Here is a 25,665-nt window from a genome sequence, read left to right as displayed (position 1 = left end):
GACACAGAAGAATAGGGATAATTCCAGTTTCATTACCTTTATAATAGTCATTTCATCCCGCAAGTTGTCATATCTCTGCTCCAGACTTGAATACTCTTTTACCAGGTTCTGATAACGAGATCTCTCTTCTTCCAGCTCTTTCTTCATCTGGATATTTTCCTCAACTGTGTTTTGTGCAAATTCATCTTTAAAATAAGAAGGGAAAGAAAAAAAGCAACAGAAATTATGAACTTTACCTCTGAAATGAGTTTTTGGTAACTATGTGCAACAAGTATGACTAATGAACAAAATGGTCCCTGCCAGGAGCCTTTAGAATATGTGCAAGCATTCTTTAATATTTAGGTACTATTAGAGCTGTCTCCAGGACATTTGGAACAGCTTGAGTTCTTCTGCTTGGAGAGCACAATGCACTGCCACTTGAGTTAAAGAAAAACCCCCATCAGATCTGTTAAGCTTAACTCAGCTGTGCCAGCTCCAGCTCCCATGGGCCAGCCATGAACCCACTTAAGAAAAGACCAGCACAGTATGGAAATATATTCATGTAGATAAAGGTGTAGTTGCTGCACTCAACAACTTCCCTGCCTGCTTCCAACCACCAGATTTGGCACAGGAGCAAATCAACTGCAGCAGCTTATTCTCATATCATCAATCACTTACCATGGTAAGACTTTAGGGGTTCAAGTATTTTATACCCAAATAAATTCATTTCTTTGTTAAAAACTCCCTTTTGGAAGCAAAACTGCTCCCTCTTCTTTCTGAGGAACAAGGCAAATATAGCCCATGTGTTCTTTTAAATGGGAGAACAACAAACAAACTCCCTTCACTTGCTTTCTCCCATCTCAGATGCTGCAGAAGCACCTCATAAGAGATGAGTAAATATTTTCAGAAAGTTTCTTAACATGTTATTTTCATTCCTTTATTTGGCATCAGCTGAGAGCAAAAGATACTTCATAAGTACCACAGAGTAGTCAGAGATAGATCCACAGTATGATGCTCTTTGTAAATCCTGATACAAAAATCAAAGCTGAAAAGGATGACAAAAAAAAAAACAGCTCAACACACACAGTTTCTCTTGTGACATGGGATTTTGCCAGATTGCTTTCCCCTTTGTGTGTCTTGCCATCTAAGTCTCTGCTGCAAAAAAACACTCACAGACTCGTGTCACACTACAGAAATCCCTTCTCACAGCTCAATAAAGTAAGTTGTGCTGTTCCTTGGATCTGTTATACATCGTCCTTGGGAAGTTGTTATTCCCTACCCCAGAAGCCTCAGTGCCTCCCACATAACCTGCAGGAAATGCTGTGACATAACTGAAGTAAAAACCTCTTTCAGGTACTTCATTTCTGTATTTCACCAATTAAAATGGGATCTGGCTTACCATCCACCAGCAGGGCAGCATGAACAGAGCTACCTGAACAACAAAACAGTGACAAAAACCACCAGCAAAGAGATTGAGGGGCTGGAGCGGGGCCAGAGAAGAGCAACGAGGCTGGAGAAGGGACTGGAGCACAAGTGCTGTGGGGAGAGGCTGAGGGAGCTGGGGGTGTTCAGCCTGGAGAAGAGGAGGCTCAGAGGTGACCTCAGCACTGTCTGGAACTGCCTGAAGGGAAGTTCTGGCCAGGTGGGGGTTGGTCTCTTCTCCCAGGCACTCAGCAATAGGACAAGGGGGCACGATGGGCTCAGGCTCTGCCAGGGGAAATTGAAGTTGGAGAGCAGGAAGAAATTCTTTGCAGAGAGAGTGCTCAGGCATTGGAATGGGCTGCCCAGAGAGGGGGTGGATTCCCCATCCCTGGAGGTTTTTCAACTGAGCTTGGCCGTGGCACTGAGTGCCATGATCTGGTAAAGGGACTGGAGTTGGACCAAGGGTTGGACTTGATCTCAGAGGTCTTTTCCAACCCAATCCATTCTGTGATTCTATGAAAAGGGTCATAGGAAGATGAGCACTTTTCAAGGTAGGAAAAACAAGCTTCAGGGGAGAAGAGCTGAGCTCCTCACTTAGCAGAGGCATTAGAAAGCTATAGGCATTTTTTCTTACCTTCAGACTGACAGAGAATCCTGCTGTTAAGCTCCTCTTTTTCCTGCTTCAGGAGAGCGTTTTCTTCTTCCAAGTCGGAGATACGCTGCGGGGCAAGGCAAAGAATTACTGCTTGCTGCAGGTCAGAGCCTCAGTAGAGGGATTACATTTCACCTGGCAGGAGACAGGGAGGTTTGTTCGGGCTCTCTGCTGTTTGAGAGATCTGTCCCCCTGTGCTTTACCAGCTACCCTTTGTACATCTGGAGCTACCACAGAGACTAACTTTCTCTTTCCGGAGTGAATTTCTCTCTTAAATTAATGTTTTCAGCAGAATCCTACAAAATACCAAACAGCTGGACTTGGTGGCCACGATCTGCAGGAGTGAAAGTGAACAGGTCATCAAATCTGAGGTTTATTTTTACATCTCAGTGGGCTCCATTGTTTGCTACAAGTCACAGCACTGAGTGCTGCTGGGAAAACAAACCTGCTGATTGTTTCCAGCAATGCAGCACTTAAGGAGCTGAGATGGACACAGTGAATGTGAGCTGAGTGAGTAGTTCAGGCTTTTTTATCTTTCTTGTACCTAATTCATTTAGTGTGATTAGTCACTTTAATGCTTCCCACAACTGCAAAACCACTAATACAGTGAGGCATGGCATGTGCCAGGGCCTTTGGTGATACAACAGGAGCATATCTAGCAATTAATACCAACAATTGCCTCGTAAAAATTAACAGGAACAGAAACTAAATCCTGCAAAACTCTATTTTGCATTGTCACAACTCCAAGGCTTGTCTGATGCTGACAGCAACTGATCTCACACTACGACTCATCCTCAGGAATTTTTTATATGCATTTGATGCCTAAGGATTTTAGTGTGTATTTGTAGATTTTCAGAATCATACAAGTTATATGGACTCTCCTGGGTTGATCACATTTTTAGGTGGTGTTGGAAAGTTACTAAAGCTCTTTCTCACAGATCCTTAAGCTTTCTCATGCCCGGCCAAGGCCTTGGTGTTTCTGAAGAACCACCTGCAAAACAGCTTGAAGACAGAACACAAGAAGGCTTAGAGGTCCTGGAGCTTCTCCAAGGGGCAGTTCTGAAGACCTCTATGGGTGGGGCACCAGGGGAGATGAGAATCATGGTCGGGCATAGATATCTCATATGAAAATAGCTGGAGAGGTTATAAAAACTCAAACATCACTGGTGACGTGTCTGTGCATGTGTGTGCACCTTGGAAGCTTCCAATAAAGGCATGACATCTAGTGGGACCAGGGCAGTGACCCTTCCCCTGGACTCTGCCTTGGGGAGGCCACACCTTGAGTGTTGTGTTCAGTTCTGGGCCCCTCAGTTGAGGAAAGAGATTGAGGGGCTGGAGCGGGGCCAGAGAAGAGCAACGAGGCTGGAGAAGGGACTGGAGCACAAGGGCTGTGGGGAGAGGCTGAGGGAGCTGGGGGTGTTCAGCCTGGAGAAGAGGAGGCTCAGAGGTGACCTCAGCACTGTCTGGAACTGCCTGAAGGGAAGTTCTGGCCAGCTGGGGGTTGGTCTCTTCTCCCAGGCACTCAGCAATAGGACAAGGGGGCACGATGGGCTCAAGCTCTGCCAGGGGAAATTGAAGTTGGAGAGCAGAAAAAAATTCTTTGCAGAGAGAGTGCTCAGGGATTGGAATGGGCTGCCCAGAGAGGGGGTGGATTCCCCATCCCTGGAGGTTTTTCAGCTGAGCTTGGCCATGGCACTGAGTGCCATGATCTGGTAAAGGGACTGGAGTTGGACCAAGGGTTCGACTTGATGATCTTGGTGGTCTTTTCCAAACCAATCCATTCTATGATTCTATCTTTGTCCATCAATATTGTTTCTGAGTGTCCATTTTCACAGGAATTTAGGCAACACATTCAACAGTGTTATCTCAAAACACTAAGCCATCATGTTATCAAGTGAAATACGCTGCTACAGCCAAGCAGGGCAGTTCTGCTGCTGTCAGGTAGGAGAACACACACCATCCCAGCACAGTGTCACTTCCCTGTGCCTGCTCCTTCACATCCCACAGCCACTGCTCAGGAAACAGCCACACAGAGCAGAAGAATCTAAAGATGTCAGCAACAAACAACAGTGTAAACACCATAATAAGAGTTTTCAATGCCCAAGATTAATAATTTTGCTGTCAGTGCTAGATTAAATTAATAGGCAGCCCAGCTGGCATGCATCCCTAGCACAGATTTCAGTCTTCCACACAAGCATGTTCAAATTAAGGTATTTTATCAAACACTGCACATGCCAGATACATATTAATGGTGAGGATAAAAGCACAGTGAGTATTTTATTGTAAGTCATGACTGAATCAGTTTTATTCTGTGCACAAACTGAAAAACATCACCACCCCTCCCTCTCCTTGTTTATTTACTCCTTCTTGCATGACACTATTACCTCTTGCATCTCCCTATATGTGAAAGTTGGAGGCTGGAGATAAAACCAGAAAGGGAAAAAAATCCCACAATTTAAGTATGCAGAGCTACCGTTATTTTAAATGCTCTGAAATGAGCCAAGATTTTGATATTCTATACCAAAGCCAACTACATTTCTTCATCCATACATCACATCTGCCATTAGATCAGCACTAGTGTCTTCAAGGTAGAAAGAATTCCTGAAAAAATGGAGGAGTGCTACAGGAGTGATAGGAAGAAATGAAAACCTGGAGACAGAAAGATTTTGAGTCACTTATCCCATGAGGGAAAAGACTAAAGGCAACAGGATTATTTTACTAGTGCTCTTTAATGGGTGCTGATATCCATCCATAATTCATGGTGGTTAGAAAACAAATTTAGTCAAAAAATGAGTATTTTCAACAGTGATAGAGGGATATTTAGAACTGAAAGACTTGGTAGAATCCACAACAATTACTCTCAGGTTTTAAAATCTCCAATCCAGATTGGGCACAGGCATTTTTAAGATGTTATCCTAACCCATTGAATTTGTTTATTGAATTCCTGTTTCAAGTAGAAAGCTCAAATTCAAACCCTGTGTTTAACCAAGCCCACTGAGGGTGAGAACAGTGCATGACACACAGGTGGAGGCAGGAGGAGCAGGTTACACAACAGCCAAGCAGCACAAACACCATCTCTGGTACCTACACTGGCAACTTTTGTACCTCCTGCTCATCCTTCTATAGGAAACAGATCTTTGAAGATGCTTCAAAGTGACATCACCTACTTTGAAGGATTTCTGTGGAAGATGCTGAGCAGGGAGCACTTCATGGCTTCAGCCCTTATATAAGTGTTACACTGGAACCACCTGCTCATGAGACCTGACTCTTCTCTCCCCTAATCTTGTGAGGAAAGGATGATGGCATTAAATATTTTCCTAATAAAATTCCTGTTCAGGCTTTGAATCATCCTAGCTCACCACATGAGGAGATTAGATGCTGCCAAAAGCCCTACAAAGAGCTGTTGGTACTTACCCAGGTACAATGTTTTAAACTTTATCACAAAATTAAGTAGGAAGAGCTATTCTGAAATTAAGGACTGAGAGAGAATAACTTGTAGGAGCAGATTAAAAGGCTATTTTAAAGTAACAAATTCATAACTGATAGGGATTTGCAGAACCTGAGCTACAGAACTAGCTCAAGTTACAAAATTAAGGCTCACATCAGCCTCACTCAGAAGTGAGACTTTGGGAATCATGTCCAGAGTGAATTCGACCCACTGTACAACCATGGCCATGGTGTAATCCTGGCATTGAAGGTGAAAAGTACCTTTCAGCTGAGTTCAGTTTCAAGACACTTCCCACCTTCTGGTATTTGTTAGAATTAATCAAAAAAATGTCTTATCAGAACTTTTCTTGAGAAGTGTTTTGGCTAAATTAATGTTTTCAGGAAGGAAACAGGCCTTCATCTTCCCATGGATGAGGAACCAAAAGGAGCAAAGGAAAGCTAATGCCAGAAATGGAAGCCTGCAGAAATGTTTTGTAATTAAACCATTTACAGTCATGGTAAAATGCACAGAATTTGCTCTGCTGTAGGCACTTCTACAACAAGGGAAAGCTTCTGCTTTGTTTTCATGCTTTTTAAAAGCATTTCTTTGGTGATTAAACCAACCTTTCTTCCAAGTGCTTGAAGGGGATTTGCAATCAAGAACAAAGAGAATCAGTTTATCCCCAGCTGCAGCACCTTCAAAATAAAACATCCTTTCCAGCTCTAAAAGCCTGTGCTGCAGCCAACTAATGAATGGAGTCCTGTGCCAAAAAGGATCTTCTAATTTGGTGGCAGAGAAAAGAAAATAATTGGTTTCATATGTCTCTGTGTGGGTGCAACACAAGTGCAAAGAGTGGAGTAGGTGATTACCTGACAGCTCTTGGTCCAGACAAGAGACAACAAGTGTTCAGGGTGCTCATCTTTTTGAAAAGTACACCCCAAAATGCATTTCAGTTGTCCTAGGGGTTCAGATTAAGTTTTCCTCACCAGTCCCCACAGTTTCTCACCCAAAACCACCAAGCAAGGGCTCAGCTGTAGGGGAAAGTTGGCCAGGGCAGCTGGTGCTCCATGAAGTGCCCTGGAAGAGCCCCATGTGGGCACTCTTTCACCATAATAAAAATTAGTAAAAGCTAATTCCAGGTTCCTTTTTTTTCCTTTTAATTTCCAAAGGTGACTCATCTTCAGGTCATCACACACAAATAGCTGTTCTAGAGTAACAGCTACAGAACATCTTTTTCTTTGCAACATATTGAGAAAGAAAGCCCTGAAGTCTTTCCAATAGCAGAATCAAAGATTCAGTTCAATTGCTGGTACAGAAGAAATAACACAGATTTAACCTGAGCAGTCACAAGCATTTGAAGAAGGAAACCAAACCCACACCTTACTGTCTCAGGTTATGAGAATGGGTGTTATTCAGAATTAATCTGACCAGCAAGGAAATTCTGGGCAAAAGGTCCATTTTTACTCTTGGCAAAACAAACTTTCCACTCTGAAGTCTCTTCCTCCTGCTAGAACTCTTTCTTGTCCAGTGTTGGACCACATCCATCACAAGACATAAAGCTCAAGAGCTGGGACTCTTCTATCCGTGTGAGACATTCCATGAGTTTGCATGAAGAAGGAGGAAAAAAATAAATATATTTAGTGTATATCCCAGCTCCAAACCCTATAAAGGCTCATAACAACCAGCCTGGCTGGTGCTGGAGCAGAGCCTCTGCCTGGGAAGAGAGAAGTTGATCTTCACACAGGTCACAGACTGTGTGTACCTACAACACCACTGCAACCAGCTGCAACAGTCATGGCAAAAACTGAGCCCTCCTGTCCCACCCTGGGCTGGAATGAGGAAGGATATCTTCCTAATACAGACAGCATCTATGGCAGCCACCTTCAATAATTTGAATTACATGTCATGAGGAATCACTGTATATACACAAAGCTCTGATATACACCTGAAGCTCAGCACGAGAGGAAATAACCTCCAGTTGTGCCATGGGCAGTTTAGATTGGGTATTAAGGAATTTTTTTTCACTTACAGGGTTGTAAAGCACTGGAACACACTGCTGAGGGAAGTGGTGGAGTCACCACACCTGGAAGTGTTCAAAAACCATGTGGATGTGGCACTTGAGGACATGGTTTAGTGGAGAAGACAGTGATGGGACTGCATTGATGGTTGGACTTGCTGATGTTACAGGTCTTTTCCAACCTTAATGATATCCACAGCTATTAAATGTCCTGAATTCCAAATGTGTTTGGGGTGTTTCTTTGTGGCTGGCAGCACAAAAGGCATCAAGATGGGTTGTCCTTCTGGCACAAGGCAGTCACTGCTCCTGCAGGGATGTCCACCTGCCCTTGCTGCCCCAAGAGCTGGTTAAAGACCAATTCCAAGAGCATTCAGCAACAACAACAAAAATACTGTCCAAGAAGAGAAACTCTCCCCCTGTCCCAGTTCAGCAGGTGGGACCAGTTTATCCCTGTGTGGGGGTGACCAAAGCTTGGCATTCTAAACCCTCCATTCATTGCCCACAACTGTTCCCAATGGCCCATTGGCAGCAGCTGCCCAGGGCACACCTGAGCCCTCGGGCTGGGAGCTGGCTGGGAAAGAAGCCTGGCAGAGGAGCTGGGACAACTCCCCTCCAGGGACTCCTTGGCACCTCCACACCCACCTGAGGGCTCAGCTCTGCTCAGGGGCCACCAACCATTCCAAAATCCCCCATGACTCCCAGAGTCAGATCCCCCAGGGTGGAACTCCCTGCCCTGGGGGAGGCACTGGGGGCTCCCACCTGCACCTGAGGGGAGAGAATCTTGAGGTTTGGGGACTTGGGGACCACTCATTGGATCCAGAGGAGGAGCAGAACCTAGACAGGAGGAGCCCCCCACTCTCCACCAGACTGTCCCATCATCTGCACCAACAGGTTTTTCACCTCCTTTTCCTTTGGACTCAGAGGAACCACATAAGGCTCAGCACAGGGGCCAACAAACCCCACTGTGTTTGTGCCCCAAAGGGCTGGGTTACACTGCTGGGGTTGGGGGTTAAACCCAATTTCTCTTTGTGTCATTGCATTTATTGTAGTATTTTTCATGAAATTGTAACTCTGACTTATCATCTCTCTTGAGCTGGGTTCATTTCTCCTGCTGGTTTACCTTTCAACCAGCACACCCCTTCACACACACCAAGAGTGAAGTTTCACCAGTATGACCACCTGCACGACCTGAGACACAACAGACAGACGTACCTTCCTCAGCAGGTCCTTCTCCTTCACGTGGCTGTCCTCCACCACCTTCCTCTCCCCGTGGGCCCTCTCCAGCTCCAGTCGGAGGTGCTCCATCTCCTCCTGCAGGCTGACGAGCTGGTTGCCATTGCCCTGCTGGCTCTGCTGGTACTGCAGCAGCTCTTTCCTCAGCTTGTCCACCTCGGAGGAGTGAGCTGACATCACCGTGGAGAGCTGCTCATTCAGGAGTTTGTATTCCTTGTTCTGCAGCCAACACCCCAAAGAGAAGGAAATAAGAGCATAAGTGACATCAATGCATGGCACTGCACTGATGTAACCACACAAACCCCTCGAGTGTGGTGGGAAACAAGGTCTCAGTAGCAAACAACTCCATGCATATGCTATAAAGCTCATAAAACCAAAAGCTATTTCTAAACTGTGACAAAAGCTCAATAATATTTTGGCAACAGTTATAGAAGCATTTGTTAAATTGGTATTATACTGATATCACTCAAAGGCAAACAATGCTTGGTAGCACAGGCAATCAAACCAAAAAAAATACAGTGCTATTACAGCTTCCAAATAATGTTGCTTAATGTGATTGGTTTGCAATTTCTTTTTAGTCTGTAATATTTGGTTTGCAGTTTACCCTTTTAATCCTGACTCCTGTGCCTGCAGAAACTTGGGGTGACAATGCAGAACTGCAGCCTGGAGCCCAAATTGCTACCTAACCTCCAGTTTTAAGTCATGTGCCAGCTCAGTCATGTTCTTATTTGCTCAGGTTTTCTCTTTCAAGGCACTTAGCAGTGATTTCCTCCCAGGCTTTGAGACTTGAAAATTCAGTAGCCTCATTTGATTTTTGTGCTTCAAATCAAAGTCAATGGGAACTACAATGTGACTAATAAACATCATCATCATTAGCCAGTCCCAGAAATGTCAACTAACTCACAACAGACCAAGAGCTTTGTGAAGAGGCTACCACATAACTTTGCTAACATTGGAAACATAATGATGAGAGCAAAAGAACCATTTTGAAACTTAAAATGTAATCTGTTTTTTAAACAGACTCTAATCATCCTTTTGGCCCCTCTTCAAGTAACCTGCAAAGCAACCCCCTCTCAATGCAGCCTCAGTGCTCTGAAGCAAGACTAAGACACATCTCAAATGGAAAAACAAGTAAATGAGGGATATTAACATTTTTCCTTTGCTCCCTTGTAATGAATTATTAATGAACATCAAAATTCAGCACTTAGGAAATTATAATTTCCTGTGTGACCAAAGGCATTTCATAGAATCCCAGAATAGTTTGGGTTGGAAGGGACCTTAAAACTCACCCAGTTCCATCCCCTGCCATGGGCAGGGACACCTCCCACCATCCCATGTTGCTCCACAACCAGGAATTCCTTCCCAGTATCCCATCTCACCCTGCCCCCTGGCACTGGGAAGCCATTCCCTGTGTCCTGTCCCTCCATGCCTTGTCCCCAGTCCCTCTCCAGCTCTCCTGGAGCCCCTTTAGGCACTGGCAGGGGCTCTCAGGTGTCCCTGGAGCCTTCTCTTCTCCAGGTGAGCCCCCCCAGCTCTCCCAGCCTGGTTCCAGAGCAGAGTTCCAAAGATATTTCCAAAGAGATCCACTTGCAGAACCTTCTGTCACAAGGTTTCTGTACATGATTTTATGTACCAGCCACTGGGGATTTCTATGCAGATACCACATAAATGCCCAGGAATGTTTTTCCTTGTTATTAGCTACTTGTTCTTAGAGACATGAGAGAGCATTTACTGAGGTTCTTCCCACTGCAACCAGAGACTGCTCAACAGACCCTGCTAAACTTGAAATTGCTTTATTTTCAATCATTATCCAGCCCTGCAGAGCTGTGAGAATCCTGGTTTCAACCCAGCCTAAGCTTCATTTTGCTACCAACAGCAGAGGCAGCAAATTAATCCCTGCTCTTACCTAAACTAGTTTTATTCACAATGAAAGCTCACAGAGATACTACTGCTTGTTGAGATGGTATAGAGACCACACTGTGACTCTATTTATTGGCTGTATGAACACGTAACACTAAATTAGGTATTAGCATTAAGTGTTTCAGGCAGGCACATTTGGTTTTGAAGAAACTCAATTGAAAATAAACCAAACCCAAACCAATACAGAAACGAAAAGAAGAAATTAGTCCAATGTAAATAAGAAAAAGTGGCCCAGTGAGGATGTTTTGCAGTGAAATAGATTAAAATCTTTCTTGTGTGTGCAAAAAAAATCCTTCATCTGATTAAAAAACTGCATTAAATCATCCCAGTTATGGATGCCAGAGCATGTGAGCCAAGGCTGACATACAATAAAAGGTTTTAATGTTTTCAAACAAAGATTGTCTCTTCCTCAGGGGCACACAGAGTATTGCATCTCTATTCATGCATGAGCTAAAGTGGCAGAAATAGAAACATTTTCTTCCACGGCTATTCAGGAAATGATACAACTGCAGCTCTCCAGGTTACCCCGTATATACTTCTTTTTCTTAGAAAGATAATTGGTATTTTCAAAGGTTGTGTTTATAGATTACCAAGATCCTTCAGGGAAACTACGATGCAACAAACTCAACTGTGCCAGAAAAAAAATTCAGTGCACTGAAAAGCAAGTCCACTGGAATGGTGCTCATTAGCACTTCCAAAGCATCCCAGGGAAACCTGACAGTCCTGGAAGGATGGTGAAATCAGCTCACTGGACAGACTGCCACGTGTAATACAGAGCAGCAATTCTTCCTTGCAAAAGTCACACAGAAAGCATCAAGGAAACTCCTTCAAAATGGTCTGTGCAGAGACTGAGAGAGCAGGATGAGCTCCAGACCATTATTTCCACCGACATAAAAGCTCTCCATGACTCCTTTCCTAAGCAGACCCTTCTGCTGCTTTCATAATCCATGACAGGAAAGTCAATGTTAACCAAATATTGGGGCTTTTTCTTTATTCTTCTATTCACACACTCTTCCTAGCAGTAAAGTGGGAAGGAATTGGGCAAGAATATAAACTAAAGATTAATACTATTGCTCCAGGGCCAAGCCCAGCAGCTCAGCAGACCTAACACTGATGTTCACACTCACTGCATGAGTTCAGCCCAAATATCTGGACCTCAAATGACTCAGCCTATTTAATTCCACTGAATACCCTCCAGATAAAGGGTCCTATCAAACATTATGCTTTAGGTTTCCCATTCCTCAGCTACTGTTTGCAAAATGTAAGCATGCAAACAGGCATTTTAAAATTAAACACCAGGGTCTGAAAGTCAGATTTGGCTGCAGTGCACACTTTGCAGCCAGTTAATACTGCAATAAAAGCTGCCAGCAGAAATGCAAATCCCAGGGTGTCCTGACTCTGCAGTATCTGAGCCAACACAGAGTCACTTCTCATCACCCTCATCACAGGACTGCCCCACTCATTCAGGGATGGAGAGATTTAAGGTGGCAAGGAAGCCATGTGTGATGTATAAGGGGCCCTGATAACATCCCAGAATGAAACCCCACAATTATTGCTAACTGGTACTGCAAACAAATAGTTATCCTGGTTTAGAATGTTGTTCTGCCTTTAAAAAGTCTGCTTAAGGGTTCAAGTGGATAAGAAATTCCCTGCTGAAATGTAAGTCCCACTCAGTGTTTCTTACGCTCACCCTGAAGTCCTTGTACAGCAAGATAGAGGGTATTTATCAAAGTAACTTGCTCACATTAGTAGGTGGAAAAACCCTTCTGTTAAGTGTTTAATCAAACCATTGTTCTGCAGCTCATTAATAATAAGTGGCAATTGAAGACCTTCCTGTGACCAAGGAGTCACAGTAAGACTATCAAGTAACCCACATAGGCATCTCCATCCCAGGATCTCACTGCTCCTCATGGCCCTTACTCCTGAGGAGTTGTTATGTCTAGTAACACAAACATGATTCAACTACTTAGCAAGTATTTACCCAAATTACTGTTTATAAGACATAAAATTCATACAGCCAGCTGTGACAGACTCTGCATCCTCAGTGCTCGTGGAGCAGGAAGCACAATGGAACAACCCAGCCCCAAACCCACATGACATGGGGATCTCACATGGAGCTGGCTTGGGTTTTCAAGCAACAGCTTTCAAAACTGCCATTTTATCTTCGCCCTCTGAGTCCTTCTGGGCAGTTCTCACAATAATTTCACTGCAACTTTTGCAGCTCACAGAGTAAGTTCTTCAGCCAGCAAGGGGGACACCCAAGATCCAAGTACATGGGTGCTTCCATGGATGTCCCACCCTTACAAACACCTCACCACCAGCAGCAGAAGGCTGCCACCAACATGACACCCTTCCCAGACAGCATGGAAAGATAAAAATCCTTCCTGGGAAGGGCAGCAAAACAGGGGAAAAGTGACAGCAGGACCACACTCACCCCAACACAGCTCAGGACGTACCTGCTCGTCGATCTTCCTTTGGAGCTGGACCACCTTGTTCTCCATGCCAATGTTGAGCTTCTTCAGGTGCTGAGCTGAACGGGCCTCAATCTTGAGTGCCTTGAGCTGCTGCCTGGCCTTCCTGCGCCTGTAGTAGCACTGCAGGACGATGGTGGCACTCCGGATCCTGAGGAAGCGTGTGCGGGCCAGCCAGCCCCGGACGTACTTCTGCAGGATGGTGGCTTTGTGCTCCTCAAGGATCTGCACAGCATGGGCAGGAAAGGGACAATCAGAGCAGGGAGAGTCACAGAACCATAGAACCATGGAATGGTTTGGGTTGGGAGGGACCTTAGAGACCAGCCAGCCCAACTCCTCTGCCATGGGTAGGGAGATATCCCACTATCCCAGGTTGCTTCAAGCCCTGTCCAACCTGGCCTTGGACACTGACAGGGATGGGCCAGCCACAGGGATGGGTTGCCCCTCAGCAACCTATGTCAGGGCCTCCCCAGGCTCACAGACAACAATTCCTTCCCAATATCCCACCTGAATCTACTCCCCTTCAGCTTATGGCCATTCCTGGAAAGTCCTCTGTACAGGCAGCCCTGGTTTGGCTACAACACAGAACTCAGCACTTCCCCAACTGCCTTTGGAAGGGCTTCTCCTCCAAGGTGTGCTGTGGCAGGTGCATGAGGTGATGGCTGGAGACAGAGGCTGCCACTCTGCTTCCTCTTTCCCAGACAGCACTTCAATTCCCCCCCTCCTGGGGGGTTTCTCCAGATGCTGTGCTCAACAGATACAGGTAGGACACATCCAGAACTCTCTTAGGAGCCTGGCTGCTCCCTAAATAGAGTCAAGACCTGCTTAGCCAGTGACAGGAGGGTGTATGATCCTGGCTGATGAGTAGAGGACTTGATGGGAACAGTGGGCATCTGGGCTCAAGTGAGACTTCATGGACCACCTCAGAATAGTCATGGACCACCTCAGAATAGTACTGAGATCCACAAGATCCACAGCCAGCAGATAAACGGCCATTAACAGACTGACAAACACTTAGCAATAAACTTACTGGCCCTCTGATATCAAGTAACTCACACTAGAACAGGTCTGTAGATTTTTTTTCTGTATTCCACCACTGCATTATGATAATTTTTACTGCAGATAAATGCTGTCCTGGTGGGATTTGTTATCATGTGGATAACCTTCAAATAAAACCCCGAGTCCTTCCCCTACAGCCTGCAGCCAGTGCTCTCACACAATTCAATTTCTAGAAACCTGCATCTGGTATTGTGAAATTTCTGGTGCTTTAGCATTGGATTTCTTCCCCAAAATTTACAACAATCTTTTCAATTGGTGGCAACTCAATTTCTTCCCCTAAAACTGAATGCTGACATATTAGAGATACAACCAGCATATTGTTAATAAGTTCCTTATGCTCATCTACACTGCAGTCTGATAAGGAAATAAATAGCAGGAGAATTTTAAGATTACAAGAACTGCTGTTATTAGTTTGGGATAACTTGTCTCAGAAAAGATGCCCTGTCAGCTTCTCTTACAAACGTTTAGTTTCACCCTAAGGCTTTCCTCGCAGTTGCAAATTTTAATTCAGAATAAAGGGACTGTGTGAATGCATCAGGAATTACTGTGAAATGAGCTTTGTACGTCTCCAACCTTGGTATTCCAGGTGGAGAAAGCTGGGGGTGCCCAAAGAGGTACAAAACTCCCAATGCATTGCCTTGGGGACCTATTCCAGCTTTGCAGCAAAGCTTTGGTGGGCATTGGGTACACCCTGACCTCGGGGAGCATCACCCACAGCTCTGTGCCCTTTGCTGAACATGCACTTGAACTGACATCTATACCCAACACCAATATCCAGGTGCTCCAGAGATTAAGGATGTTCAGATCTGAGAGGCCTGGCCCTTAGCCAGCTTCTACACCTTGCTAAGATTTGGGCTCCCTTGCATCTCAGAGAGTTTAATTGCTGCACCAGGTGCCACCCCTGCAGAGGCTTCCAATTTAAAAAACAGATGCTGAAAAAGCAGTGGCAGCACAAATTCCTTATCACCAGCATCCAGCTGCTCTCTCTCAGAGGATAACCCTGATCTCTCTGGCAGGTAATCAGGTGTCCAGGTAACCTCTACCATGCCCAGGAGATGGTCCCCTCCTGTCTCATCATGCCTCTCACTTCTTTGAGTAGATCCATGGCCCAGTTAGGCATAACTTTATGTGACCATCAAAACAGTGCTGGATCTGAGGAGTGAACAGAAGATTGCCCAAAGCTGTTCTCAGGTTCCTGACAGACAACAGTTAGTGAAAAAGTTTTAACAAGGGAAAATGGCGTCACACTGACAGGGAGCAGGTTTAGATCAGAGATTGGGAAGGAATTGCTGGCTGCGAGGGTGGGCAGGCCCTGGCACAGGCTGGGCAGAGAAGCTGTGGCTGCCCCTGGATCCCTGGAAGTGTCCAAGGCCAGGTTGGACAGGGCTTGCAGTGACGTGGGATACTGGAAGGTGCCCCTGCCCATGGCATGAGGGTTGGAAATAGATCAGCTTGAAGATCCCTTCCCACCCAAACCACTCTAGGATGCTGATTTCTCACTGTACCACTGCCATCATCAAACTTTTAGTTCTTTGCATTCAGGTTCTGGTTTAACACAGAAAGCTAGTGGAGAGAACTAATTAAAGAGAGATTTCTATCAATAAATGACTTGTTGCCTTCCATGACAGACCCTACTTGTCTTCCTGCTCTCCTGCAAACAGCACCTGCAGCACAGCTCAGACACAAATTCAGTTGGTCAGGCAGGTTTAGCAGAGAACAGGTTAGATCAAATGACATTTCCAGATTTCCAAAATGCCTCCCAGCACCCAAATGACTGACTTCATTTAGCTGCTCCACTGAGGTGCTGCTGCCAAAGTCTTTTTTCTCTTGCACAGCTTTAAATAGCAATGATCACTGTCACTGTCTGCTCTCCAGAAACACCAGAGGCTGTCGGCTCCGTAAACATCAAAACAGCCACAATAAACACACCACTACTGCAGCAGAGGTAAACATAAAGGCTCTTCCTAGTTCTTCCCAATGCAAAGACACTCCGTGGAGCTGTACCTTGTGATACCTCCTCCTGACAAGCATGCCCCGGGCAAAAGCCTGGATGGTGATGGTGGCATTGCGGACCCTCTGGAAAGCTCGGAGGATCCGCAGCATTCGGTACTGCTTCTGCAAGACAATGGCAGCTCTCGTCCTCCTCAGGTGCTCAGCAAGCCTGCAAAGCACAGGAGAAAGGTTAGCAGGGAAACTGAACTCCCTTTCTTTCTGTCTAGTAAGTTTTAAACTGGACAGAGAGAAAAACTGTTGGTCTGAAAGTAGGTTGATGGTATTCAGGAAGAGCATCCCAACAGCAGGGCTCAGGAAATCTCCATGCTATCTGACAGCATCCATGGCACTCCAGGAGCACTGGAGGCACAAATCAACACACCTCATTGCTCCCAAACAGCATTAGAACCAAGTATTTTCCCTGGGTTTTCCTAATTTATTTTAATTACTCTCCACATACCTGAGCCAATCAACGGCCAGGTTGGCTCCATCACTTCCCTAACTATAAAAAGCCTGTATTGCACTGGTTATCTACTGACTCAGGGAAAACAGCAGCAAATTGATTTGACATTTCAACTGGTGTGCACTGGTTTGGCAGCATTTATGAGCAGGGCCTCAAGCAGATCATAGAGAGTAAATAATAAGGGATGTGGTCAACTCTCTACCACGTTGCTCCCATTCCCCAGCAGAACTCATGTTCAATTTGCTGTTACACTGGTTAATAAATGCCCATAAAACTTCCATTTAATTTGATAATTAGCTTGTTTTGGTGAATTTATGATTTGGGCTGTCAGCATGAAGCATTTTACAGATATTTGATCCACTTCTTTCATTTTGTGAAAAGCTTATCAAAACTAAGAGCCACATCAGATTGGTTTATATACTCTCTTGATCAAGGCCAATGGTTTCTCATTAGGACCTGCTGAGCCAGGAATTATTAAGAGAACAAAAAGAGGAGACAGCAATTATTCAGATGCCATACATCCCCTATGAAACCTGCATGAAAAGGGGAACTGAAAAATTATATAGAAGAAACTCTGCAGCAGGTAGCTTTGGCACATCTGCTTCCAGCCCCTCTTTCAGCTCACTCTACATCACTTTTGACATCACCAGAGGGTCTTCCTCTCATCCTTAGATGGGTGGCTGACTGATACAAAGTCAAATGTAAAGTCCAAGTCTGTGGGTTTGTATAGAGAGCCCACTGGAGTTAATCCCAGGATGGTTTTGGGGATCTTAAAGCTCATCTCTATTCATCCCCCTGCCATGGGCAGGGACACCTCCCACTAGCCCAGGTTGCTCCAAGCCCTGTCCAACCTGGCCTTGGACACTTCCAAATGTCCCTTTTCCTTAACCTTCTCTTATTGCTTAGGTCTCATTTGCCTTGTACAAGGCTGCAAGACTGCCAGGATGGACCTGGCTACAGAAGTACATGAACTTATGCATACAAGAAAAACCCACGCTCAGTTTTAAATAAGTCACCAAACTGCTTATCTTTGTTTCTCATCCCAATTCTCCACGACACCAACCCCTTTCACAATCACAGATAACACCACAAATTCAGTCAGCACTTCTTCCAAAACAACTGACTTGCACAGCAGTGTCTTAACTTGAATAACAGGCATGAGATGGAAGGTCACCAGTGTGTTGGGATGTTATTCCACTGCTTTACTGATCCCTCACAACCATCACACCTGTTGTCAGCAATCCAGCACAGAGTTATCTGCAGAAATCCCACTGACATGAGGGAGCTTGAGGTTCCTTCACACTAAGAGTTAAACACTGAGCTGTTATTCTGTACTGCAAACAGCCCCACTGCCAGTGGTTTGAAGTGATTTTTCTCATTACAAAGGATACACCCAAATCAATCCTGAGAGCTCCCCTTGGACATCAAGGAGGTACAAACCTGGTCCCTACAGAAGACAGTGCATACCAACTAGCAAACCTCTTCCTGGCTGATCCCAACGTTCTTTACCAGAGGAAAGTACTAGTTCTGTGAAACACTTTTATCTAAATACTTCAGAGTACTTTAGTCACCTGATTATAACCCAATTATAACCTATATTATGACCTTGGCCCAACACCTAGAAATTAAACTTACATAGATATGAAATCAGTCTGAGGCAAAGAATTTTAATCTTTTGCCCCTAAATAAAGCCGGACAGGAAATGAGTCCTGACTTCAGCACAGAAACTTTCCCCACAGTGTTATATCCAGATATAAAAATATATATATGCTGTTTTTAAGGGGTTAAAAGGCAACACCATATGCATTTTAAATGTTTCTCTTAGGAGACGTTTAAGATCTACAGGATGAAACATTGAAAACACAAGTGCCCAGGAGTGTTTCCACACCTGAGCTCCCAGTCAGCCCTTCCCTGGGGGCTCCCCAGGACCCACCTCCGTGCAAGGTGCCCTCGTGTGTAGCGTTGGAGGACAAGTGCAGCTTGTCTCAGCCTTTGGTACTTGACCCTCTGCAGCCACCCCCTCACCGTCTTCTGAATCATGATTGTGGCAGCTCTGAACTTATCTGACCGCAGTTTCTCCAGATATGCCACCTGGCCTGCACGGAAAAAGATCTTGGTACGTCCAAACTGGAACTTGTCTGGATCCTTTTCAAAAGCATAAAGGAAACTGAATTTAATTAAGGCAAACATTAATTCTTTTTTTTTTCAGTCTATTTTGCTAAGTAGCTACAGAGTAAAAATCCCCCTTTGAATCACATTTGTCCAGTCAAATCCCTTCTTAACTGGTTAATGGTATTAATAGACACTAAACTATTCAAGCACTACAATTCAGTCTTAAATTCCACATATTTACATAAATTTTGAATGTTTGTTAAGTTTTGGTTTTGGCTTTGTTTCATGTTTCTTTGGTTGGTTTCTTCCTTGTTTTTTGTTTTGTTGTTTTGTTGGGGTTTTTTTTGCAGTTGAATAGAGAAATCATGGAATCCTAGAATGGTTTGGGTTAAAAGGGATCTTAAAGATCACCTAGTTCCAACCCTCCTGCTATGGGCAGGGACAGATTCCAGACTAAAAATCCAACACCACAGCATTTGAAGGAAAGATTTCTTTCTCAAAAAGATTAATGTTTACATCTGCAAGGTCATACACACACTGCAAAAGGCTCTGCAGCCAAAGGAAACACTTGATGCATTAAGGAAAACAGATATTGCAGAGAGCAACTCAATTAGGTACACTCCTCAAACTGCCACAGGAAAATATGAGATCAAACATTAAAACCTGGCTAAGGTGCTGTGCACACTCTGGGCTGCTCAACAGCAAGAAAACTCTGCATGCACATTTGCTATTTAAAAATAACACACGTGGGAGAGTTAAGGTTTTGGTGAGGTGGCAAAAACTTCTAATTTGTTTACAGGAAAAGAATCCCAGTGTATGGGATGCCTTTTCCATGTAACCCTATTACAAGTCTCCCACACACCAAGATAAGGCATTTATTGCATTTTTCTCTTACTGGTTTGTGAAAACAGTGATTTAGTGACTGAGTAAGACTCATGATTTTGTCCCAAGATGGATCTTTAGAACAAGCTCCAGCTATGGCTAGCCAAAAACAGCAGGAGGGGCTGGAAAGACACATTTTTTAAAAGTGGCCAGCTGATCATGTCCAGCCAGTGACAGCAAACTCAGGACTCCACCAGCACTGAAATGGTACTTCCATCTTGACCAGAACCATGAGATCTCATGTCAGGCTTGCTCTCGCCACCTTCTTGCAAGACCATCTCATTTTGGAACAATTCCCAGGCTGCCTGGGATGAAGAAGCACCTGCACAAGCAGCAGGTGAAGCTTGGGCAGGAGAAGCAGCTTCAGATCACATCAAAGTCATGAGCTTCTGTGCTGTTAAACTCATTGCCAAAGGTCCCAGCTCACCTTAATGAGGCCTTGCAACAGGGTCTGACAGATCTGCTTCTTGTCGTTCTTAGAGAGGTCTTTCTTGTCCATAAGCACACGATACCTGTTGAAAAAGTCGTGGTAGGACCACCTGAAAGCAAAGCATACACTGGATTAGTCTGCATGCTGGGCACTGTTTCCTTAAAATAAAGCATTTGGAGTCACAGACAAGTCAAAACACCAAACTCATATTTTGAGGGATCTCTCACCACTACCCTGTCCTAGTTCAGCAGGAGGGACCAGCTAACCCTGTGTGGGGGTGATCAAAGCTGTGTATTCTACCCCCTCTATTCATTCCCCAACGACAATGGGCCATTAGCAGCAGCTGCCCAGGGAGCCATTATCACCTTCACACCCAGCCTGAGGGGGGCGGAGCTGCTAATGGGCCATCAACAGTTCAACACCCCCTGGCTCCCAGAGTTAATCACCCATTGTGTGAGTCCCCGCCCTGGGGGAGGGACTGAGAGCTCCCTGAGGGTACATAAGGGGTGGGTAAGAAGACCTTGGGAACTTCTTGTTGGATCCAGAGCAGCAGCAGGACCTTGACAGGAGGAGATCCCCGCTCTCGCCCAGACCACAGCCCTAGCCTGCACCAACAGGTTTTTCTTTTCCTTTTGCTCTGGACTTGGAGGAACCACAGGGGTCTCAGCACAAGGGCAAACAAACCCCCTTGGGTTTGTGCCCCAGGACACTGGGTTATACTGCTGGGGTTTTGTGAGTTGAAAGCAATTTCCCTTGTGTGTCAGTGTTGTTATTGTAATATTATTATTAAATTTTAGGTCTGACTTATAATCTCTCTCGTGGTGAGTTCATTTCCCCTGCTGGTTCACCTTTAAACCAGCACATACCCTCAGGATGGATTAAAGTCACCTGAAAGTAGTTTGGTCACCCTCAACCTGACCCTCAGTCTCATCCACTGAATGACCTTATCAGGTCCAGCTTGGAACAGAAAGGCCACAGACCACCTTGTTTTCACTCCTCCTGATGTGCTTCCCAACCTGCTGCACTTTCCCACTCAAATGCAACAACTCTGCACCCTTCAGAAAGGAGATGTTAATTTTGGAGAACTGGCCAAAAGAAATTAAAAAGCAATTTGGATAGTCACAGAGAATGAATGAAACAAATAGATACACTTCATTATTGTGTGTTCCCAAACTCTGCTGAGTATTAATTAGAAGCAATGAATTCACTAATTGATCCATTTTAAGGTCTGTGACTGAACCTCCTAAAACAACACAAAACCTTTTGATGCTGAAAGGACAAAGCAGCCCCTTGGAAGATGCCTCACTGCACCAGCAGTGAAGCTTCCAGACAGGCAATACTAATTGAAGGAATTAGAGCACTGTATCCCACTGCTCGGAAATACCATCTCCTGCTGGTGCTGTTGGGTGTAGAGCCTGCAGACCAGGATCCTGAAATTGCTTCAGCATCTGCCATGTTTCAACCTTCTGTAATTTAACATAGCGAGTAATAAACGCCCTCAAAACCCGAGTTATTCATTAAAACATCAGACTTTTCTAGCAATGTCCAGAACAGCCACTGTTATTTTAAAAAAATAACAAACATCAAAGGAAGAACAGAGAGAATTGCTGAGAATTTGATTTCTGTCCTCCCTCAACAAAACCACCTGTGAGCCTCATCCTCACTCACATGGATGTTGTGGCAGCCAGGATGAGAACCCACTGCAGGAAGAGCTGCCATACAGAAACATCTCCTGCATCCAGCAGCTCATAAACCCCTTGGTTTTTGTGTTATTACACTCAAACCTTCCTATTTTTACACTTCTAGAGAATAAGGAGGGCGGGTGGAGTTGGGAAATATAAATTGTTAATGGCCAGTGATGCTTGTGATGGTCCTTACACTTGGCCAGTTTGCAGTGGTGGGGCTGGATGAGACATCACACCACAGGAACAGTCAGTGCTGCCAGCTCTATAAAATACTTCATAAAAGAGAACAGTTCAGCTGGAAAGGACCTGCATGATCATCGGCTGCAGGTACCTCTCAGGGAACATCCTGAAGGTTGGAAGTTGGACTACCAAGACAGGTATATTGCTTATTTCAAAATACACAACCAACACAGCTTTATGTCATTTCAGAAAATGTAGGCAGGGGAGGAAAGCCAGTTTGATTAAAAGCAATACTCTAATTAAAAGAGCACAGCAAGAGAAAATGTTTGCAAAGAGAATTAAGGGAGAAAAAGGGGGGGAAAAAACAGACTGATAAGGATTGGGAAGTGGCATGTAATTCCTGTATGGACACAACTGGCAAAGAGTATGGGACTGGCAAAAACTAGAGAATACTTAGTATTGCACCCGAAGCCAAAGGTAAGGTGGAGGGGTCCTGGAGACAAAAGAATGAGGGAAATCATGATAAGAGCATTTCCCATACTCAGATTACTCAGATTAGTTCTGGAGCAGTCAGATTAGTGCTGATTGAATCCCTGTCCCACCTTCAAGTAACCAAATGCACCAGATTATCACTAAAAACCCAAGATATCAGCTATGATGAGTTCTCTCTGGGGTGAAAGCTGAACACAAAGATTATGCAAGACTATAAACTCGTGTCCTGTAGGGTTTAAGCTTGAACTTGCTTTCTCTTTGCTTCCTCAGTGCCTTGGTTTTATAATTACATTTCCCATTTTGTCTTGTGCAAATAAAACCCGTTCTCATTTTAAGCACATCTGAGGTTTACACAGCTCCAAATCAAACCTGAGAGGAGAAGCAGAGCATGCAGTGCCCAAGGCACTCAGCCAAGCACACGATGCTGGAGACATCCTGCCTGGCTGAGGTATTGCCTGAGCCAGGGAGAGCTTGGTCAGGGGAAAAAAGAGTCAGTTTAGGTGCTGATATTATTAACTGCTGCTATTTTTAGAAAAAAATCATCCTGCAGGTGCCCCCCCAGGCTCCTCCAGCCAAGAGCAGATGGTGAAGAGGCAACACAAGAAACTGAGGGTATGGATCCAAGCTGGGCAGAAAGCAAAATCCATCATCTTCCAGCACCAAGAAAGAGATGGAGATCCCACAGCTGTTCCCAAACAAGAGCCAGGCACCTGTAGGAATTCCTTAAAAACAAATCATAAGTCACTACAGTGGGTCTTTCTTCAGAGCCTGTCGTTTCCAATTCACAAGGTGGCAAAAACTGATTTACAAACTCATTTTCCACATTTTTCCATTTGAGTCCATCTCAAACATGAATGACTCAATTTTGAGGAGTAAGTCTCACATGAGATATTGCAAGTGGCAGGGAACACACCCACTGATTGCTGAGAGTTCTCTATCTGAGCTGGTGGCACCCACAGCTCTCCATCCACACCTCCCAGAGGTTCACAGCCCAACTCCACGGCACAGAACTCGTGCTCTCACCCTCCTCACTGATGCAGCAGGAGATGACAGCCCTGAGATCACACTGCTGGTATTATTGCCCATGGAGCAACATCACAAAACCCCCACCACGCTGGGGCTCAGTGGGTCCATCAAGAGTTTCACTGGGGTATTTGCCATCCCAGTTCACAATGAAAACAAAGCTGCAGGGTGTCAGAGATGCTGTTACAGGATCCTCCCCAGAGAAAGGAACAATTAAAGCACTCAGGTTTAATGTAACATGCCTCATTGAACCACTTGAGGCTCAAAGCTGTATAAAATTTCCTTACAACTATGTGCTTTGAGAGAAACAAACATGATCCTCCAGCCCTGCAAGGGAGATCTCTCCCGTGCAGAAATACTGAAGCTCATTTTAAATTATTCTTCTGCACATACGTGTCTTTTCTTTAGGTTCTACATATTCATTTTCAGAAAAGGTAAAAAAACCAAACCAAAACAAAAAAACTAAAAAATGCATTTCCCACCTGCTAAACTGATTCCCAGCAGGAGACAAAGGATGTGCCACATCACCCCACAGGTTATCAGGTCAGGAGAGATTATGGGAAGTTTTTATCTCAGTTCAACTTGCTGACAGGTATTAAATAATAAAAAAAAAAAAAAAACAGGTCTCAGGTTTTCAGGATGCTGCCACACAACACACAGCACAGGCATGCCACAGTGCTGGGAGCTGGAAAACACCAAGGGCCACTAAATAAATACAACTCCATATAATTATGAAGTTACAAGATCCAGATATGTGGTGTAGGGAAAGAGTTGGAATCAGGAGAATTTTTATACCTGCACAGCTGTGAAAGACCAAGGAGGAGGCACAAAGGACTGGGCAGATGCTACTTGAAGTTTCCCAAGGTAAAAAAGAATAATTTTGGGACTGAGATCAAGCACAACCAAACCTCAAATATCTACGTTTTGCTTTGAAGTTATCACAGGTCACTAAGGGGAAAAGGCAATAAAAGGAATGGAAGGATACAGAAAAATATCTTATGTCTGTAGAAAAAAATCCTCCCTGGGCTCGAGCAGCAAGGAGGATGCTCAAGGGCTTGGCCAGGAGAAGGAAACTTGGGCATCCCAGCAATTTCTGTGTCATCTACAGGAATCAGAAAGAAGGAATAAGCCATAACACACACCACAAATCAAGTAATTTTTTTTCCTGTAATTTAAAGAACAAGATTTGGATGTTTTATACAAAACCACAACCAGGTGCAAAGCAAAGGGGCTGCTCCTGCCCAAAACTGAGGGGCTACAGAGCCAAGCACAGCCAAGCTGGGTTTATCACAGCCTCAAATTAAAGGCAGGGCTCAGGTAATAAACCAGGGGTGACATCCAAAGGAAGCTTCTGGAAAGCATCTCTCCAAGCAGACAGCAACTGCCCAAAATATCTCCAACCCATTGTTTCAGGGTGATTGCAGCAATGTTATGTCAGCTGCTCTGAACGAAGAGCTGAAAGGAGTGTAATAAGTCAGCAAAGCTTCAAACTCTTAACATAATATGGTTTCTTTTGGCAGCCAAAAATAACTGAAAGTGAACTGTTTCTATTCAGGGTAAATAAATTCATTGCCTCCATCACCCAAGACCACCCCGTGTGTTGAGCAAACCCAGTTTTGTGTCACATCACCCTCCACCAAAAGGGTCAATATTTTAAGCAGTAATGGTTTGGATCCTTCCACGGGATCCAAAGCCTGTTTAGGAGGATGCAGGTGGCATTTCTCAGGCAAGATTTGACATGAAATTATTTTAGGGAGAAAATTTCTCTTGCCTTGTTTACTGCAGCAGAACAGATTTGCCTTTCAATTAGATCTAAAACATGCAGGCTGGCCTGGCTTGAAATTAGCTGGAATAGATTCAAAGAGAAGCACAAGGAGGGGGAAGAAACCCCTCCATTTACATATTACACCTTTGTTGGGAGTGGGCAAACAGAAATGCTGGCAGAAAAAGTTATTTATAAGTTCTGTTAGTTCGAAATTACAGCTAAAGGCATATTATATAAAAAAAATTCTATATCCAAGGATGCCCATGATAGATTTCAATTATACATGTGTAATTTTTATAGAGTTCAGCAGCTAAGATTTCACACTAAATTGGTACAAAAATGCTGCATCTGACAGTGAGCTCTAGCGACCAGAGGAAGCAGCCAAATGCCAAGAATACTTAAACTATAAATACATAACAATTACAAGAAGAGTATTTCAGAGAGGCTGCAGTGGTGAGGTT

At 44.6% G+C, this 25,665-nt stretch overlaps 1 protein-coding gene across 2 annotated transcripts in view; it reads right to left on the bottom strand.

Annotated features, from left to right (window-relative positions):
* The window catches only part of MYO5B (myosin VB), a 172,605-nt gene that overhangs the window by 42,391 nt on the left and 104,549 nt on the right, over positions 1 to 25,665 (bottom strand). For both annotated transcript variants that reach the window (XM_071580010.1, XM_071580011.1), the window contains exons 18-24: positions 20,057 to 20,168; positions 18,569 to 18,780; positions 16,185 to 16,341; positions 13,107 to 13,346; positions 8,710 to 8,949; positions 2,036 to 2,120; positions 37 to 185 (exon numbers count right to left, since the gene is read on the bottom strand). In XM_071580010.1, the coding sequence (XP_071436111.1) occupies positions 37 to 185; positions 2,036 to 2,120; positions 8,710 to 8,949; positions 13,107 to 13,346; positions 16,185 to 16,341; positions 18,569 to 18,780; positions 20,057 to 20,168 (1,195 nt within the window). The remainder of the gene's footprint in view (positions 1 to 36; positions 186 to 2,035; positions 2,121 to 8,709; positions 8,950 to 13,106; positions 13,347 to 16,184; positions 16,342 to 18,568; positions 18,781 to 20,056; positions 20,169 to 25,665) is intronic.

This window comes from Pithys albifrons, chromosome Z, assembly GCF_047495875.1.
Source record: "Pithys albifrons albifrons isolate INPA30051 chromosome Z, PitAlb_v1, whole genome shotgun sequence".
In the NCBI taxonomy this organism is placed as follows: Eukaryota; Metazoa; Chordata; class Aves; order Passeriformes; family Thamnophilidae; genus Pithys; species Pithys albifrons.
Note: the sequence above shows the minus strand (reverse complement) of the source record. Positions and strands in the feature narration are given on the sequence as shown.